The 19,933-nt window shown below is 42.6% G+C and overlaps 1 protein-coding gene and 1 non-coding gene across 5 annotated transcripts in view; one reads left to right on the top strand and one right to left on the bottom strand.

The window, feature by feature from the left end:
- The window catches only part of PSEN1 (presenilin 1), an 86,236-nt gene that overhangs the window by 22,424 nt on the left and 43,879 nt on the right, over positions 1-19,933 (top strand). For all 4 annotated transcript variants that reach the window (XM_033187560.1, XM_033187561.1, XM_033187559.1 and 1 more), the window contains exons 4-5: positions 15,082-15,326; positions 17,863-18,004. In XM_033187560.1, the coding sequence (XP_033043451.1) occupies positions 15,082-15,326; positions 17,863-18,004 (387 nt within the window). The remainder of the gene's footprint in view (positions 1-15,081; positions 15,327-17,862; positions 18,005-19,933) is intronic.
- Positions 4,922-4,980, bottom strand: LOC117071716. Its single transcript, XR_004432465.1, has one exon. It is a non-coding gene; the product is annotated as a U7 small nuclear RNA (small nuclear RNA).

Genomic DNA, 19,933 nt, shown 5'->3' with positions numbered 1-19,933 from the left:
TGTCGAGGTGGGCAATCACATGAAGCCACGAGTTCAAGACCAGCCTGGCCAACATGAAACCCCTTCACTACTAAAACTACAAAAATTAGCCAGGGGTGGTGGCGTGCACCTGTAATCTCAGCTCCTCAGGAGGCTGAGACAGGATTGCTTGAACCCAGGAGGCAGAAGTTGCAGCGAGCTGAGATCATGCCACTGCACTCCAACCTAAGCAACAGAGTGAGTGTCTGAAAACAAAACAAAACAAAAAACTTACAGATTCTTGTCTGGCTTCTTTCTTTCAGCATAATTATTTTGAAATCCGTCAATGTTATGTGGTTCCTTTTTAATTGCTGAGTTGTATACCACGGTTTTTGATCTATTTATTTGTTGGTAGATATTTGGATTTTCAGTTCTGAAGCATTACAGATAGTGGCTGCTATGGATACTCATGTACAGGTCTTTGTATGGGCAAATGCTTTAATTTATCTTGGGCAAATACCTAGGAGTAAAATATGATCCAATATGGTGGGTGTATATTTAACTTTGTTTTCTGTCTATCTATCTTTCTGTCTTATCTATTTTTGAGACGGAGTTTCGCTCTTGTCGCCCAAGCTGGAGTGCAGTAGCGCAGTCTTGGCTCTCTGCAACCTCCACCTCCTGGTGATTCTCCTGTTCCAGCCTCCTCAGTAGCTGGGATTACAGGTGCCTGCCACCACGCCCAGCTAATTTTTGTATTTTTAGTAGAGACCGGGTTTCTCCATGTTAGCCAGGCTGGTCTTGAACTCCTGATCTCAAGTGATCTGCCTGTCTCGGCCTCCGAAAGTGCTGGAATTAGAGGCGTGAGCCACCACACCTGGCCAGTTTTTATTTATTTTTTTTTATAGAAGATGGAGTCTCTCTATGTTTCATAGGCTGGTCTTGAACTCCAGGCCTCAAGTGATCCTCCCACCTTGGCTTCCCAAAGTGCTGGGATTACAGGCATGAGCCTCTATGCCCAGCCTTATATTTAACCTTTTTAAGGTACTACCAAACAACTCTCCAAACTGGTTGTATAATTTTACATTTCTACCAGCAGTTCGAGTTCCAGTTCCTCCACATCCTGTCAGTACTTGATACTGTCAGTCTTTAAAATTTTTTAGCTCTTATAAAAGGTATATAGTTATATCTCATTTTGGTTTTAATTTACATTTCTCTATTGAGTAATGATGTTGAGTATGTTTTCATGTACTTGTTATCCTGATACCTTCTTTGGTGACTTGTCTGTTCAAATCTCTTGCCCATTTAAAAATTACTTTCTTACTGGATTTTGAGAATTACTTACATAGTCTGGATACAAGTCCTCTGTAATATATATAATTTGCAAATGTTTTCTCCCATACTGTGGCTTTTCTTTTTATTAACAGTGGTTTTTGAAGGGCAGATTTTTTTTTTTTTTTTTTTTTTTTAAGAGACAGGGTCTTGCACTATCACCCAGGCTTGAGTTTGGTGGTGTGATTATAGCTCACTGCAGCCTCAAACTCCTGAGCTCAAAGAATTCTTCTGCCTCATTCTTCCAAATAGCTGGGACTACAGATGTGTGCCACTGCACCCAGCTAATTCAGTTTGTATTTCATTGATTGCGTTTTTGGTGTCACGTCTTAAGAAACTTTGGCCTACCTCAAGTTCTCAAGAGTTTTTTCCTACATTTTCTTCTGGAAGCTTTATAGTTTCATGTTTTACATTAGGTCTGTGATCCTTTTCAAGTTGATTGTATACATGGTCCAAGGTATGGATCAAAGTTCATTTTTCTGCATATGGATATTCAGTTGTTTCAGCACTGTTTGTTTTAAAACAAGTATTTTCTCCACTAAAGTGCCTTTGAATCAGTTGTCCATATGTGTGTCAATCTGTTCCATCAGTCATGGGTCAAAGGCTGTTCTCATGGAGAGGCTTTTGAATTTGAAAAACTGAAACTATACTCATTGAACAACTTTATACCCATTGAACAACTCCCCATTTTCCATTTCTCTCAGCCCATGGCAGTATACTTTCTTTTTCTATAACATTGACTACTTGAGTTTTTTTTTTTTTTAAAGACAAGATCTCGCTCTGTCACCCAGGCTAGAGTACAGTGGCATGATCTTGGCTCATGGTAGCCTTCACCTCCTGGGCTCAAGTGGTCTTCCCATCTCAGCCTCCTGAGTAACTGGAACTACAGGTGCACACCATCATGCGTCACTAATTTTTTTAATTTTTTTGTAGAGACAAGTTCTCACCATATTGGCCAGGCTGATCTCAAACTCCTGGGCTCAAGTAATCCTCCCACTTCGGCCTCCCAAAATACTGAGATTATGGGTGTGAGCTATCATGCCCAGCTGGCTAGATAGTTCATATAAGTGGAATCATACATTATTTCTCTTTTTGTGACTTGCTTATTTTGCTTAGCATAAGGTCCTCAAGGTTTATCTATATTGTGGCATGTGATAAGATTTCCTTTTTAAGGACTGAATAATATTCAGTGTTATGTACATACCACGTATCTGTGAGTAGACATTTGGGTTACTTCCACTTCTTGGCTATACTGAATAATGCTGTGGTGAAAGTGGCTATGCACATACCTGTTTGAGGTCTTGTTTGTAATTCAGTTCTTTTTTATGTATACTCATTGGTATGTATATATACATGGGATTGCTGGGTCATATGATAGTTTTTAACTTTTTGAGGAATCTCCATATTGTTTTCCATGGTGGCTATACCATTTTACATTCCCACCAGCAGTGCATAGTGGTCCCGATTTCTTCACAACTTTACCACCACTTGTTACTTTCTGTTTTTTGGTAGTGGCCATCCTAACAGTTGTAGTATTTTTTTGCATTTTCCTAATGATTAGTGATGTTGAACATCTTTTTTTTTCCCCCATGTTACGCAGATGTAGAGCTTCTTTTCATGTGCTTCTTGACTATTTATATATCTTCTTTGAAGAAATATCTATTCAAGTCCTTTGCCCATTTAAAAAAATCTGATTATTTGTTTTTTTCCAGTTGTTTAATTGTAGGACTTTTTTTTTTTTTTTTTTTCTGAGGAGTCTTGCTCTGTCACCCATGCTGGAGTGCAGTGGCGTGATCTTGGCTCACTGCAAGCTCTGCCTCCCAGGTTCATGCTATTGTAGGACTTTTTAATGTATTCTCGATATTAATCTCTTACCAGATACATGATTTGCGATTTTTTTTTTTTTTTTTTTTTGGATACAGGGTTTTACTCTGTCACCCAGGCTGGAGTAAAGTGATGCAATCTGGGCTAACTGCAACTTCCGCCTCCCAGGCTCAAGCGATACTCCCACCTCAGCCTCCTGAGTAGCTGGGACTACAGGCACACACCACCACACACAGCTAATTTTTGTATTTTTTATAGAGACGGAGTTTCACCATGTTGCCCAGACTGGCCTTGAACTCCCGGGCTCAAGCAATCCACCTGCCTTAGCCTCCCAAAGTGCTGGGATTGTAGACCTGAGCCACCACACCCAGCCTGATTTGCAGATATTTTCTCCAGTTCTGTAGGTTGCCTTTTCACTCTGATGACTGCTTCCTGTGGTGTGTAGAAGTTTTAAAACTTGGTGTAGATCCATTTGTCTATTTTTGTTTTTGTTCTTTAATTTCTCTTAGCAATATTTTGTAAGTTTCATTGTACCAGATATTTGGGGATCTGTAAGACTACCCCCAGGTTCAGTAATTTGCTGGAAAGACTCAACTCAGAAAAGGTTTTATACTCAAATTATAGTTTAATGCTTTGAAATGATACGGATTAACTTTAGCAACAGAAAAAGACACATAGGTCAGGGTCTAGGAGACACCACCAGGCACAAGCCGTCAATAGTCCTCTCCCAGTGGAGTTGTGCACACAGTGCTTAATTTTTCCAGCAACAGTGTATGACAACACACGTGGAATATTGGCAACCTGGGAAGCTCGCTGAGCCCTGGTGTCTGGGTCACACGTGGCTAACCTCAGTTCTCTGGCTTCTTCAGAGGCCAACCTGAGACTGTGTGACTCAAGGCCCTCACCATAGATCACATTGTTAGCAGAAACTTGTTGGCATGACCCAGTGCCTCATGTAAACAAGGGAAATTGTTTTTCTTTTTAATTAATTTTTTTTTTTTTTTTTTTAAGATGGAATCTCACTCTGTCAGCAGGCTAGAGTGCAGTGGTGTGATCTGAGCTCACAGCAAACTTTGCCTCCCAGGTTCAAGCGATTCTCATGCCTCAGTCTCCCCAGTAGCTGGAATTAAGGCATGCACCACCACACCCGGCTAATTTTTGTATTTTTAGTAGAGCTGGGGTTTCACCGTGTTAGTCAGGCTGGTCTTAAACTCCTGACCTCAAGTGGTCCACCCACCTCAGCCTCCCAAAGTGCTGGAATTATAGGGATGAGCCACTGCACCCACCCAGGAAGTCTTAACAGGCCGGATATTCTAAGGGTTTAGAGGTTGTCTTCCAGGAGCTGGGCAGGGAAAAAATCCTTTTTTGGCCTGTGCAGAGTTTGGACAACCTTGATGTGCCGAGTTACTCCCTTTACTGTATAGCGGGCCTTGTACATCTTTTCATCCTTCAGGTTTCAAGTCATGTTGTGGTACTTCCTCAGACAGGTATTTTCTGGCCATATTATTTAAAAGTAGTCCCATACCAGGTGTTCTTTATCCCATCACCTTGTTTATTCCTTTTTTTTTTTTTTTTAACTGTTCCTTGTAGAGCTGGGCTAGCCCGTAGGCAGTACACTGAGAGCAGCCTGTTTATTCCTTTTATAGTACTATTCCACTGTGTAATTATCCTGTTTATTATCTGTCTCCCTCTGCTTGAAAGCAGTTCATGAGAGCCAGGAACCTTATCTGTTTGCTCCCTGTTGTATCCCTGGCACTGTACCTAGCACAGTGTCTGGCACACAGCTGGCACTTACCTTTTTTAGGGGTAACAGTTCCCTGTGAAAACTAGAAAAATCACTAGACAAATTTTAAAAGAGCTGTAACACTTATTTTTTAAATGAATTAATTAGTAATTAGAAATTAAGGCCGGGCACAGTGGTTCACGCCTGTAATCCCAGCACTTAGGGAGGCCAAGGGTGGGCAGATCACCTGAGGTCAGAAGTTTGAGACCAGCCTGGCTAACATAGTGAAACCCTGTTTCTACTTAAAAAAAAAAAAAAAAAAAAAAATTAACCAGGTGTGGTGATACGCGCCTTTAATCCCAGCTACTTGGGAGACTGAGGCAGGAGAATCACTTGAACCTGGGAGGCCGAGGTTGCAGTGAGCCGAGATCGCACCACTGTACTCCAGCCTGGGCAACAAGAGCAAAACTCCATCTCAAAAGAAAAAAAAGTTAAAGCCAAATAGAAAAAGGACATAGATGAAAAAGCACTCAACTGTCCTGATAATAAGAGAAATAGATATTAAAATTATGCCAAGGTTCCATATTTCTCCCATCAGATTGGTAAAAGTCTAAGCACTTGCTAACGTAAGGTGTTAGCAACAGTGTGGTGAAGTAGGCAATTCTCTTGCATTGCTGAGTCTCTAAATTGGTGCAATCCATAGGGAGGGCAATTTGGCATGCTCTGTCTCTCTCTCGCGCTCGCTTGCTCTCTCTCTTTCTCTTTCTCATACCTGCAGTCCCAGCTGCTCAGGAGGCCGAGGTGGGAGGATTGCTTGAGCTTGGGAGGTCAAGACTGTGGTAAGCTGTGACTATGCCACTGCACTCCAGCCTAGTGACAGAGAATCTATCTCAAAAATAAGAAGAATGAGGATATTCTTTATGTATTGATGTGTAGAAAAATCTCCTAAGATACATAGTTAAGTGGAGAAAACAAAATGCTGCATGGTACATTTACTATACTACCATTTGTGTGAAAAGGGGGAGTAAGAGTGTGTGTTTGTATTTGCTTGCAGATGTAGAAAGAAACTTTGAAAGGATTCACAGGAGGACAATAACAGTAGTAAGCAGGGGGATTAGGAAACTAGGTATATATTAAGAGGGAGATTTTGTACTCTATACCTTTTAATACTTTCTTTGAAACCACGTGAATGTTTCACCTGTGTATTTATTTTATTTTTAATTTTTGCTTTACCTGTTTTTAACAAATAAATTATACTTTTTTTGAAGAGCCCTATTTTTATTCCCTTTCAATTATTATCTGTAGATTCTTATGCTACATTTTACTTTAATAGCACATTTAAACAGAATACAGTCTTTAAATGGAAGCTGACAATTTATTTCCCTGGAGAATTTTTGAAGTACAATAACATTTGATTGATTGAACTTTATTTAGTAAGAATTCTTAGCAAACTCCCTCCCAGGCACACCTACATGGTGCTTCATTTTCAGTGAATTACAAATCTCTGAAACCCAAAACGCCAATCTAAAAGTACAAGACAGCTGGACTCGATGGCTCATGCCTGTAATCCCAGCACTTTGGGAGGCCAAGGCGGGAGGATTTCTTGAGCCCAGAAGTTCAAGACCAGCTTGGGCAACATGGTGAAGCTTTGTCGCTACAAAAAATTAGCTGGGCTTCACAAGCAGTCTTTTAGGAATCATTCATTAATTAACTCAACAAATAGTTATTGAGTACAGGAGACACTAGAGATCCAGCAAAGATCAAGAACTTGTGCTATCCTTGGAGAAAATTTATATTCTAAGGAGATAAAGATGAATAATCAAGTAACAAACAGGAGCTACCTCAAATGATCACAAGTACGATTCAGAGAATTAAAACCAGCAGATCAGTGTAGAGAAAGGGTTCCTTACATTCGATAGTCAGGAAATTCTCTCTCTACCAGGAGGGAACTGAATGACAAGGAACAGTCAGGTGGGAGAAGGACATTCCAGATGAACCAGTCCTGAGCGGGGAACTAGAAGGCCAGTTTGAAAAAAGGAATGGAGAGAGGAGGAACAGTCTGTAGTCAGAGCAAGGACCAAACCATTTTAGACTTCACGAGCCTAAGAAGTTTTGATTATGTTATGAGCATGACAAGAAGCCATGTAATCGAGTTTTAAAGGAATGACATGATCTCATTTTGTTAAAAAAAAAAAATCATCCTGGCTATAGTGTGGAGAATGGACTAGGGGAGCATAAAAGTAGAAAGACCAAATTAGAAGCCTATTAACAGTAATCCAAATGACAGGTAATAGTGGTTTGAACCACAAAGATTGTGGACATAGAAGTAGATAGGTCCAGGAGGTGTTTTGGAGGTATTCTGGCAGAATTTGCTGGCTGACTAGACAGAGGTACTAAGGAAGAGAAAGAAATAAAGAATAATTTGTAGATTTGGGACTTCCTAGAAACTGGGAGAATGGTACTGCTGTTGACTGAGATAAATGGAGAAGACAGAGGAGAAGCTTAGAATAGAGTTCTGGGAGAGGTCAGAGATGGGAGATCAACATTTGGGAAACAGATTTTTCTAATTCCATAGTGCCTACGATTTTCTGTTGATAGACTAAAAATGTCTGGAATTTTATATGCAGTTTCATCTGGACTGTACCCTAAGAGGAGATCAGTTATACCTTGGCACCTGCTAGTAGCCATAGGAATGTGTATATGTAGAATAAATGGTAAAACTACTGAATGCTTAATATGGGCCAGACACCATGAGATATGTCTTTCAAGTACTATCCCAGTAGAATTTACAACTCTATCAGGAGATACTTCTTTCACCATTTTACAGATGAAGACATTGAAGTTCAAAGAGGTTAAATAACTTGCTCCAAATCACACTATATAGAAGAGAAATCCAAATCCTGGTAGTCTGACCCCAGAACTTGGGCTAATTACCACTATATAATACAGTGTCACTGGGGTAAACCCAACATATGATAACATAAGTTAGAGACTTTTAAATTCCAAATTTCACACACTATGATTTCACCCATAAAATGTAGTGATTCAGCCATAGTCTTCTGATTAATTGGAGTACCCTGTAAAATACTTTAGGAACTTGCTTCTTTTATTTTCATATATATATGTTCATTCGTAAATTAAATCTGGACAGCCAATGAATCTGCCATTTTTGTCTCTAACCAACACTTCTGTCACCAAATTGTACTTTTTTTTGTTTTTTTTTTTTTTGAGACGGAATCTCATTCTGTCACCCAGGCTGGAGTGCAGTGGCACGATCTTGGCTTACTGCAACCTCTGCCTCCCGGGTTCAAGCAATTCGCCTGCCTTAGCCTCCCAAGTAGCTGGGATTACAGGTGCCCGCCACCACGCTGGCTAATTTTTGTATTTTTAATAGAGACAAGGTTTCACCATGTTGGCCAGGCTGGTCTTGAATTCCTGACCTCGGGTGGTCCGCCCGCCTCAGCCTCCCAGAGTGCTGGGATTACAGGCATGAGCCACCACGTCCAGCCCAAATTGTACTTTTTTTAAATAAAGAAATTAAAACAGTATTTTTTTCCTTAAAGATGGTGTCTCACTACATTCCCTGGGCTGCACTTGATTATAGGTGTGTGCCACCATTCCTGAAAATAAAATCAGTTTTGAAAGTGGTATCTGGGCTGGGCTCACACCTTTATTTTTTTTTTTTTTTTTTTTTTTTTTTTTTTTTTTTGAGACGGAGTCTTGCTCTGTCACCCAGGCTGGAGTGCAGTGGCCGGATCTCAGCTCACTGCAAGCTCCGCCTCCCGGGTTCACGCCATTCTCCCGCCTCAGCCTCCGGAGTAGCTGGGACTACAGGCGCCCGCCACCTCGCCCGGCTAGTTTTTTGTATTTTTTGTAGAGACGGGGTTTCACCGTGTTAGCCAGGATGGTCTCGATCTCCTGACCTCGTGATCCACCCGTCTCGGCCTCCCAAAGTGCTGGGATTACAGGCTTGAGCCACCGCGCCCGGCCGGGCTCACACCTTTAATCCCAGCACTCTGGGAGGCTGAGGCGGGCAGATCACCTGAGGTCAGGAGTTCAAGACCAGCCTGACCAACATGGATAAGACCCTGTCTCTACTAAAAATACAAAAAATAAGCCGGGCTTGGTGGTGCATGCCTGTATATCCTAGCTACTCAGGAGGCTGAGGCAGGAGAATTGCTTGAACCCAGGAAGCAGAGGTTGTGGTGAGCCGAGATCGCGCCATTGCACTCCAGTATGGGCAACAAGAGCAAAACTCCATTTAAAAAAAAAAAAAAAAAGGTGGTATCTGACCAGGCGCACTGGCTCATGCCTGTAATCCCAGCATTTTGTGAGGCCGAGGTGGGTGGATCATGAGGTCAGGAGTTTGAAGCCTGGCCAACATGGTGAAACCCTGTCTCTACTAAAATACAAAAATTAGCCGGCGCAGTGGCGGATGCCTGTAATCCCAGCTACTCGGGAGGCTGAGTCAGGCAGGAGAATTGCTTGAACCTGGGAGGCAGAGGTTGCAGTGAACCGAGATTGTGCCACTGCACTCTAGCCTGGGTGACAGAGCAAGACTCTGTCTCAGAAAAAAAAAAAAAAATAGCATCCATGGCTGGGCACAGTGGCTCATGCCTGTAATCCCAGCACTTCAGGAGGTAGAGGTGGGTGAATCACTTGAGGCCAGGAGTTCGAGCCTGGCCAACATGGTGAAATTCCATCTCTACTAAAAATACAAAAATTAGCCAGGTGTTTTGGCGCACACCTGTAATCCCAGCTCTTCGGGAGGCTGAGGCACGAGAATCGCTTGAACCTGGGAGGCAGAGGTTTCAGTGAGCCAAGATTATGCCACTACTAGGCAACTGAATGAGACTCTGTCTCCAAAATAATAATAATAATAAATAATAATAAAAGAAGTATCCAACATACTACAAAGAGGAAGGGTTTGTGAATGTGTATGTTACTGTTAAGTTAAACAGTATTCTAATATCCATCTCATTATCGGCCTTGGGCAGGGCAGGGCAGGGTTGAGTTGGCTAATGGTCATTATAAACCAGATCATCCGGTTGGGGACTGTGAATGAGCATATGATTGCCCCTTTCATGCTAGACTTAGCTAATTAAACTGTTCATATGACCTAAAATGATGGCTGTGGTGCCATAGAAAGAAAACAAGTTTTGAGGCAAGAGACTTTAGTTTGATTCCTACCTCTGCTGTTTTCTGGTTGTGAGATTTTGGATCAGTAGCTTTTGTGTTCATTTACCAAAACTTCTCCAGACAAAAAGAATAAATTAGATAATGTGACAGTGCCTTATAAATATCAAATACTATATAGAGATAGCTGTTATTACTTGTGTGTTTATTGTGAACATTTTTTTTTTTGAGACGGAGTCTCACTCTGTCGCCCGGGCTGGAGTGCAGTGGCCGGATCTCAGCTCACTGCAAGCTCCGCCTCCCGGGTTCCCGCCATTCTCCTGCCTCAGCCTTCCGAGTAGCTGGGACTACAGGCGCCCGCTACCTCGCCCGGCTAGTTTTTTTTTTGTATTTTTAGTAGAGACGGGGTTTCACCGTGTTAGCCAGGATGGTCTCGATCTCCTGACCTCGTGATCCGCCCATCTCGGCCTCCCAAAGTGCTGGGATTATAGGCTTGAGCCACCGCGCCCGGCCCTATTGTGAACATTAATCAGCCAGTCAAGTTGTTCAGACTTGTACTGCTGAACATCAATTGCAGATATAACTTTCTTGGCAGATGACTTAGTCACCTCCTTCTCTGGAAGAATAGAAGTATGAATTCTCAATTCTCCTGCTTCTTGCTGTCTATCACACTATGTTCTGGTCCCTTTGGCCTCACCTTCCGTATAACCATTTCCATTCTACTGGGCTTTAGCCGCTCTGGTGACTTGTGTTCAGCAAAAATAATCTTTCTTGATGTGTGGTATAGATATTTCTACCTTTTATGCTTTAGAATAGTTTCCTTTCCATTTCTCATAGGGATTGGGTCTTCATAATTGTTTGAAGAGAAATCCTGACTTCCAGACTGAAGGAGAGGGCACCATACCTTTATAACGCCAATCTCTGTCTTTTTTTTGTTCCCCTCTGTCTTAGTTCATTTTGTATTGCTATAACAGAATACCGCAGACCGGGTGATTTATTTATTTATTTATTTATTTATTTATTTTTTTGAGACGGAGTCTCGCTCTGTTGCCCGGGCTGGAGTGCAGTGGCTGGATCTCAGCTCATTGCAAGCTCCACCTTCCCGGTTTACACCATTCTCCTGCCTCAGCCTCCCGAGTAGCTGGGACTACAGGCGCCCGCCGCCTCGCCCGGCTAGTTTTTTTGTATTTTTTAGTAGAGACGGGGTTTCACCGTGTTAGCCAGGATGGTCTCGATCTCCTGACCTCGTGATCCGCCCGTCTCGGCCTCCCAAAGTGCTGGGATTACAGGCTTGAGCCACCGTGCCCAGCGAATTTATTTATTTATTGTTTGTTTGTTTTCTTTTTTGTTTTTTTATTTTTTATTTTTTTTAATCTTTTTGAGACTGGGTGATTTATAAAGAAAAGAAATTTATTCAACTCATGGTTCTTGAGGCTGGAAAGTCCAAGAGTATATGGTACCAGCACCTGAGGAGGATTATCCCCTGGTGGATAGGCAGCAGGGCAAGAGAGAGCTTGCTTTTGTAACAAAGTCACTCCCGTGATAACTAACCTACTCCTGCGATAGCGACATTACAGGTTCAGTATCCCTGATTTGAAAGTCTGAAATTCAAAGTGCTCCCAAATCCAAACCTTTCTGAGTACCAGTGTGATGCTCAAAGGCAATGCTTATTGGAGCGTTTTAGATTTTGGATTTTTAGATTTGGTATGTTCAATCTGTAAGTATAATGGAAATATTCAAAAATGCAAAATCTGAAACACTTCTGGTCCCAAACATTTCAGATAAAGAATACTGAACCTGTAATCCATTCATGAAGGCAGAGTCCTCATGACCCAGTCACCTCCTAGAGGCCTCACCTCTTGATACCACCACAATAGCAACCAAGTTTCCAGTACATGAACTTTCCGGGGGAACATTCTGACTATAGCACCCTCCTTTATCCCTTACCCTATTCCATTAGTTTTAATCCCCACTTTGTCTCTTCCTCTAGTCTTCAGTCTACGCTTTGACGTGATAGATATGCTCAAGTTTCTACGAGCTCTAAAATAACCTTTTCTGGTTTTGTCTTCCTTTCCATTGGGGTTGGATAAAATAACTTTTTCAAGTTAATTCCGTCTCTATTGCAAGTCTCTTCCACCTTTTTTTTTTTTTTTTTTTTTGCTTCGAAGAATGATTGCCTTTACCTTCTCAGTTCTCAATCATTTTCCAGCCCATTGTGATTTATGACATTGATACAGAAGGGCTGGGCTCCCGGCTAAATTCCACCCTTAAACCTGGAACTGCAGCCCTAAGTGAAAACAGCTGACCTCATTTTTCCCCACCCAAATGTTGCCTCTTTGGCCTGCCATGCCCCATCCTGTGCCCATAAAAATATTTCAGCTGGGCTGGGCACAGTGGCTCACTCCTATAATCCCAGCACTTTGGGAGACTGAGGCAGGTGGATCAGCTGAGGTCAGGAGTTCAAAACCAGCCTGGCCAACATGGCAAAACCCTATCTCTACTAAAAATACAAAAATTAGTTGGGCATGGTGCTGGGCACCATAATCCCAGCTACTTGGGAGGATGAGGCAGGAGAATTGCTTGAACTCAGGCGGCGGAGGTTATAATGAGCCCAGATTGTGCCAGTGCACTCCAGCCTGGGCAACAGAGCGAGACTCTGTCTCAAAAAAAAAAAAAAAAAAAGATTTCAGCAGCTGGCAGAACAATACAGTCAGCTGACGTCAGGGATATAAATGGCTGAGTGTTGGAAATACAAGCGGCTGATTGTCAGAAATACAAGCAACTGAGCGTTGGTGATATAAGTGGCTGAGCAGTGAGCAGAAAAGCAGCTGAGCGTTAGAGACTATGGATGGGCGTGGCTAACTTCAGGTGGTGCAGCTTTGGAGAATAGGCCCAGCCAGAGATGGCATGGCTTCAGGGAAAGATCACCTTCTTCCCATACCATCCCCTTTTCAACTCTCCATCCTACTGAGAACCACTTTCATTGCGCAATAAAATCTTCTGCACACACTACCCTTTGATCTGTTCGTGTGACCTGATTATTCCTGGACACTGGAAGAGAACCTGGGTGCCAAGAGGAGAGAGCAGGGGCTGCCACCCTGACCCTCCACTGAGCTGGCTGGCACTTGGCCATCCCCGAATGGCAGAGTTGAAGGAGCATTGATTGTAACACACTTGGATGCTGCTGCGGGCCTGCACAGAGCCTGCTCCTGCCAAAGAGGAGCAACCGGCTGGTTCCTGCATTCGTTTGCTCTGGTTCCCACACTCACTCACTCGCTTGCACACTTCCTCTTGCAAGGGGTTTGAGTGTGTGGTGGCCGAGTAAACGAGCCACACTCTGAGCCATGAGGGGGTCAAGGGAGTTATCCTGTCTCATCTCAACCCGACTTCCCTCTTCACTGTTTTACTTTTGTAAAACCCTTAATGAACTTCCCATTGCCAGTTCAGGGTCTTTTTAGCTCTCATCCTGCCAGACTGTTGATGACACCTCTTTGATTTGTGCTCCACTTTTGGCTTCTGTGTTATATTGATTCCTGAGTTTTCTTCCCTCTCCTCTATTCTCTTAATCTCATTTTCTGGTTTTCTCCCATCACCTGCTGGTTAAGCTTAGGGGTTATTTACACTTCTCTCCTTGGTCATCTTTTTACTGTATTTTTTCCTCCACAGCTATTTCATCCATTTCTGAGGCCTGAGATTTCATCCATTTCTGAGGCTATAGAGACCATTGACTTCCTCTGACCCTTCTGAGCTTGAAAGTCCTGTTGGTAACTGCCATTGGATTTGACTGCCTGGTTATATCTCTAACTAAAGTACTTCTGTCTTTCAGTCTGCCTATCTTACTGTGTTCCATATCTCTACCAATGCTAGTTCCTTATGCTAGAAATCTCATTCATTGCCACTCAACCAAGTTTGCTAAAAATGAAACATCTGATTATGTCACTTCTTCGACCTTACCACTTTTTTTTTTTTTTTTTTTTTGAGCCTTGCTTTGTCACCCAGGCTGGAATGTAGTGGCACAATCTCTGCTAACTGCAGCCTCCACCTCCCAGGTTCAGGTGATTCTCCTACCTTAGCCTCATGAGTAGCCGAGATTACAGGTGTGTGCCACCATGCCCGACTAATTTTTATATTTTTAGTAGAGACGGGGTTTCACCATGTTGGCCAGGCTGGTGTCAAACTCCTGACCTCAAGTGATCCGCCCACCTTGGCCTCCCAAAGTGCTGGGATTTCAGGCGCCCAGCCTGTTACTTCTTGATTATATGCTAAACAAGGGATGGATTACTCATGAGTTTTCTGGGAAAGAGGTGGACAATTCCCGGAACTAAGGATCCCTCCCCTTTTTAGACCATACAAGGTAACTTCTGGACTTTGCCATGGCATCTGTAAACTGTCATGATGCTGGCAGGGAGTGTCTTTTAGCATGCTAATGTATTATAATTAGCGTATAGTGAGCAGTGAGGATAACCAGAGGTCACTCTCCTCACCATCTTGGTTTTGGTGGGTTTTGGCCAGCTTCTTTATTGCAACTTGTTTTATCAGCAGGGTCTTTATGGGCTGTATCTTGTGCTGACTTCCAATCTCATCCCGTAACTAAGAGTACCTAACCTCCTGTGAATGCAGTCCAGTAGGTCTCGACCTTATTTTACCCAGCCCCTATTCAAGATAGAATTGCTCTGGTCCAAACGCCTCTGACACAAGGATTTTAAAGTCGTATTAATTAAGGTAAGATAGTTCCTTGCGTAAGTGGTCTGAAATCACAGAAAGCTGAATTTGAAAAAGGTGCTTGGAGCTGCAGCCAATAAACAAGGTTTAATGCAAGTGTCAGTCTTTAAGCTACATCTCAAAGGATAAGTACAATTGTATTTTGTTGGGATGAACAGAGAGAATGGAGCAAGCCAAGACCCAGGTAAAAGAGAGGACCTGAGTGCCTTCAGTGAACAGTGATAGATAATCTAGACTTTTAAACTGCATACTTCCTGTAAATAGTTTTTTCTTGCTTCAGGTTTTTAGAACTCATGTAGTGACAGGTCTGTTGTTAATCCCAGGTCTAAACGTTACCTTGATTCTGCTGAGAATCTGATTTACTGAAAACGTTTTTCTTGTGCTTATAGAATGACAATAGAGAACGGCAGGAGCACAACGACAGGCTTGGCCACCCTGAGCCATTATCTAATGGACGACCCCAGGGTAACTCTCGGCAGGTGGTGGAGCAAGATGAAGAAGAAGATGAGGAGCTGACATTGAAATATGGCGCCAAACATGTGATCATGCTCTTTGTCCCCGTGACTCTCTGCATGGTGGTGGTCGTGGCTACCATCAAGTCAGTCAGCTTTTATACCCGGAAGGATGGGCAGCTGTATGTATGAGTTTTGTTTTATTATTCTCAAAGCCATTGTGGCTTTTCTTTACAGCATATCATCATCAACTTGAAGGCCTCTGCATTGGAGGGGCATGACTTAGCTAGAGAGTCCATCCTCTGTGATGGTCAGGAGCAGTTGAGAGAGCAAGGGGTTATTACTTGATGTTTTAAGTGGAGAAAAGGAACACTGCAGAAGTATGTTTCCTGTATGGTATTACTGGATAGGACTGAAGTTATGCTGAATTGAACACACAAATTCTTTTCCACCTCAGGCTCATTGGATGCCCATTACTTTTCTGCCTAGAGTATTCTTTCCTTTTCTGACTTTGGTGGGTTAAATTCCTGTCATCCCTCTCCTCTTGGTGTTATATATAAAGTTTCAGTGCCGCAAAAGAAATAGCACTCGAATATAAAATTTTCCTTTTAATTCTCAGCAAGGCAAGTTACTTCTGTATAGAAGGGTGCGCCCTTACAGATGGAACAATGGCAAGCGCACATTTGGACAAGGGAGGGGAAGGGGTTCTTACCCTGACACACGTGGTCCCTGCTGCTGTGTCCTTCCCCTGTTGGCTAGGGTTAGACCGCACAGGCTAAACTAATTCCAGTTGGCTAATTTAAAGAGAATGATGGGGTGAGTGCTTTGGCAGGAGTCAGGGCAGGGCAGGTAGCAGGTAATTGGAATGAGGATGGAGCAGGTGATCAGAATGAGGGTGGAGCAGGTAATCAAAAAAGGTTGCTTTACAAGGAAGTTAAGTTTAAAAGTAGAAGGCAAATAATTGAACATACATATTCTTTGAAATTTAGAACTCACATCTAACATTGACTTAAATGTTAAATCCTCAAAGATAACATTCCTGTTTCTCCTAACACGATTAGGTCCTTCTTGGTATCTTTTCTCATAGCAACTTGTTCTCTCTCACTTGTCACAATTTGCAAATATGTATTTATTTACATTATTTATTTAATGCCTGATTTCCTTCTTTATTGCAAGGCCTGTGAGGGTACTGTGTCTCCAGGGTGAGGTGTATAATAAATGGCCAAACAAATCGTTAATTGGAAGGATGAATAACTAATTCAAGCCAGCACTCTCTAGACTCTTGGGGAGCTATCATGTGAATTCCCTGGTGCTGCTGCTGTCAGCCCTTGGCCTCCAAGAAAAATGCTTGATTCAAATGTCATCTAGTTCCATCTCTAGGACTCTCATGGGGCCCAAAGAAGAGTTGTAATTGAGTTTTAGAATTTGAAGTTGTGAAGTGTCTGAAAAACTACATGGTGTTCTGAAAGCCAAACTTTTAGCCTTTTGGGAGAGCATCTAAGACAGCAGATGAAGGGCAGTGGTTAGAACTAGAGGGATTGAAGAATATTATCAGTATAGGTTAGGGTTAGGTTTGGCAACATATTATAGAACAAACATTGGCAAGCTACAGCCACAGGCCAGATCTGCCTGCTAGCTTTCCACAAAGGTATAGTAACAAAGTTATTCACAAACTTGTGAATACACTTTCATTGGAACGTGACCATGCTCCTTGGTTTATACATTGTCTGTGGCTGCTTTCACACTACAGTAGCACAGCTGAGTGGTTGCCCTGGAGACCATATGGTCCACAGAGCTAAAAATATTCACTATCTGACTTTTTACAGAAATGTTTGACTTTGTTAATAGAAAATCAAAACAACTGGTTTAAATAATGCACATACTTTCTCCTCGTAGAGTAGTGCAGAGGTAGGCAGTCCAGATTAGTACAGTGGCTTCACGTTCATCAAGGACTCAATCTCCTTCTTTCTTCTTTAACTTCTAACCTCTAGGTTACTTTAAGGTCCACGCTGGAGCCCTAGCCTTTGTTCTGACAGTAGGAAGGAGTAGGGGAGAAAAGAACGTAGGACATGTCAGCAGAATTCACTCCTTTCTTAGAAGTTCCATACACAACACGTCTCCCTAAAAGTCATTGCCATTACTTGTTCTCATAGCCATTCATAAATATAAGGGAGTCAGAAGTAAAGTCTTTTTGGCTGGGAATATTGGCACCTGGAATAAAAATGTTTTTCTATGAATGAGAAACAAGGGGAAGATGGATATGTGACATTATCTTAAGACAACTCCAGTTGCAATTACTCTGCAGATGAGAGGCATTAATTATAAGCCATATTACCTTTCTTCTGACAACCACTTGTCAGCCCATGTGGTTTCTGTGGCAGAATCTGGTTCTATAACAAGTTCCTAATAAGCTGTAGCCAAAAAACATTTGATGAGGTATTATAATTATTTCAATATAAAGCACCCACTAGATGGAGCCAGTGTCTGGTTCATATGTAAGTCCTTTCCATATGTTAGATATTTTCTTTGAAGCAATTATTTTAGAGTGTAGCTGTTTTTCTTAGGTTAAAAATTCTTAGCTAGATTGGTGAGTTGGGGAAAAGTGACTTATAAGATATGAATTGAATCGAGAAAAAGAAAATTCTGTGTTAGAGGTGGTAATGTGGTTGGGGATCTCCATTAATACTTACCTAGGGCTTTTGTGTTGTTTTATTGTAGAATCTATACCCCATTCACAGAAGATACCGAGACTGTGGGCCAGAGAGCCCTGCACTCAATTCTGAATGCCGCCATCATGATCAGTGTCATTGTTGTCATGACTATCCTCCTGGTGGTTCTGTATAAATACAGGTGCTATAAGGTGAGCATGAGACACAGATCTTTGCTTTCCACCTTGTTCTTCTTATGGTTGGGTATTCCTGTCACAGTAACTTAACTGATCTAGGAAAGAAAAAATGTTTTGTCTTGTAGAGCTAAGTTAGTTTTTAGTTTTGTTCCTCTTCACTGTGGAACATTCAAAAAATACAAAAAGGAAGCCAGGTGCATGTGTAATGCCAGGCTCAGAGGCCGAGGCAGGAGGATCGCTTGGGCCCAGGAGTTCACAATCAGCTTGGGCAACATAGCAAGATCCTGTCTCTATTAAAGAAAACAAAAAACGGCCGGGCTCGGTGTCTCAAGCCTGTAATCCCAGCACTTTGGGAGGCCGAGACGGGCGGATCACGAGGTCAGGAGATCGAGACCATCCTGGCTAACACGGTGAAACCCCGTCTCTACTAAAAAAATACAAAAAACTAGCCGGGCGAGGTGGCGGGCGCCTGTAGTCCCAGCTACTCGGGAGGCTGAGGCAGGAGAATGGCGTGAACCCAGGAGGTGGGGCTTGCAGTGAGCTGAGATCCGGCCACTGCACTCCAGCCTGGGCGACAGAGCAAGACTCCGTCTCAAAAAAAAAAAAAGAAAACAAAAAACAAATATTGGAAGTATTTTATATGCATGGAATCTATATGTCATGAAAAAAGTAGTGTAAAATATATATATATTATGATTAATTATCAAGAGTTTGTGATAATTCATATTATTTTGGATTTCAATGCCTTTTTAGGCCATTGTCTCAAACAGTAAAACCAGAAAACAAAAAAGGTATAACTGAAAAATAAACATTTTCATATAATAGCACAATCTAAGTGGGTTTTTGTTTGTTTGTTTGTTTGTTGAGGCAGGGCTTTGCCCTGTCACCCAGGCTGGAGGGAAGTGCAGTGGCGCGATTTCGGCTCACTGCAGCCTCAAACCACCAGTTTCAAGCGATTCTCCTGTCTCTGCCTCCCAATTAGCTGGAATTACAGTCGCCCGCCACCACACTCAGCTAATTTTTGTATTTTTAGTAGAGACGGGGTTTCACCATGTTAGCCAGGCTGGTCTCAAACTCCTGGCCTCAAGTGAACTTCCCACCTTCGTCTCCCAAAGTGCTGGGATTACAGGTGTGAGCCACTGCGCCCGGCCCTAAGTGGTTTTAATATTTTGATTGACAGTATACTGAAGAAATATACCTACCTAAGACCTTTGTGAATCTCCTCATTCACAAATAACACTATAGGTTATAATGGTCCCTATAAAATACGGTATAACTAAAATCAGATTTTCATGTTAGAGTACAGAACAATAAAGCCATGTTCAGATGCTGGTATTAAACTCACTGGTGACTGATCACACCTTGCCTAAACTGGTAGCCATCATGCACCCCCTCACCATCTCTACTGTACTACTTCATTCCTCGGAAAGTGGGGCGCTGGGAGGTTCTACAGGAAAGACACAGACACACCCTTCTCAGCCTCTCCTCCCCTAGCTCGCTCTTTTGCCAAGTGGCCTACTGCTGAGTTTCAGCCAACTAGCACGTTTCAGACTCATACCTTAGAAAAAGTTACACATTATCACAAGTCATGCACCTTTTAAGGTCATTTTCAAATAATAGAAATTATAAATGTTCAGCCAGACATGGGGCTCATGCTTGTAATCCCAGCACTTTGGGAGGTCAAGGCAGGAGGATTGCTTGAGGTCAGGAGTTTTTTGTTGTTGTTGTTGTTTTCCTCCCGAGACAAAGTCTCGCTCTTGTCCCACAGGCTGGAGTGTGATGGTGCACTCTTGGCTCACTGCAAGTTCTGCCTCCCACGTTCAAGCCATTCTGCTGCCTCAGCCCCCGAGTAGCTGGGATTACAGGCACCTGCCACCACGCCCGACCAGTTTTTGTATTTTTAGTAGAGACTGGTTTTTATCATGTTGGCCAGGCTGGTCTAGA

The sequence above is a fragment of the Trachypithecus francoisi genome, unplaced genomic scaffold (genome assembly GCF_009764315.1).
Source record: "Trachypithecus francoisi isolate TF-2019V2 unplaced genomic scaffold, Tfra_2.0 Lachesis_group3, whole genome shotgun sequence".
Classification (NCBI taxonomy): Eukaryota; Metazoa; Chordata; class Mammalia; order Primates; family Cercopithecidae; genus Trachypithecus; species Trachypithecus francoisi.
Note: the sequence above shows the minus strand (reverse complement) of the source record. Positions and strands in the feature narration are given on the sequence as shown.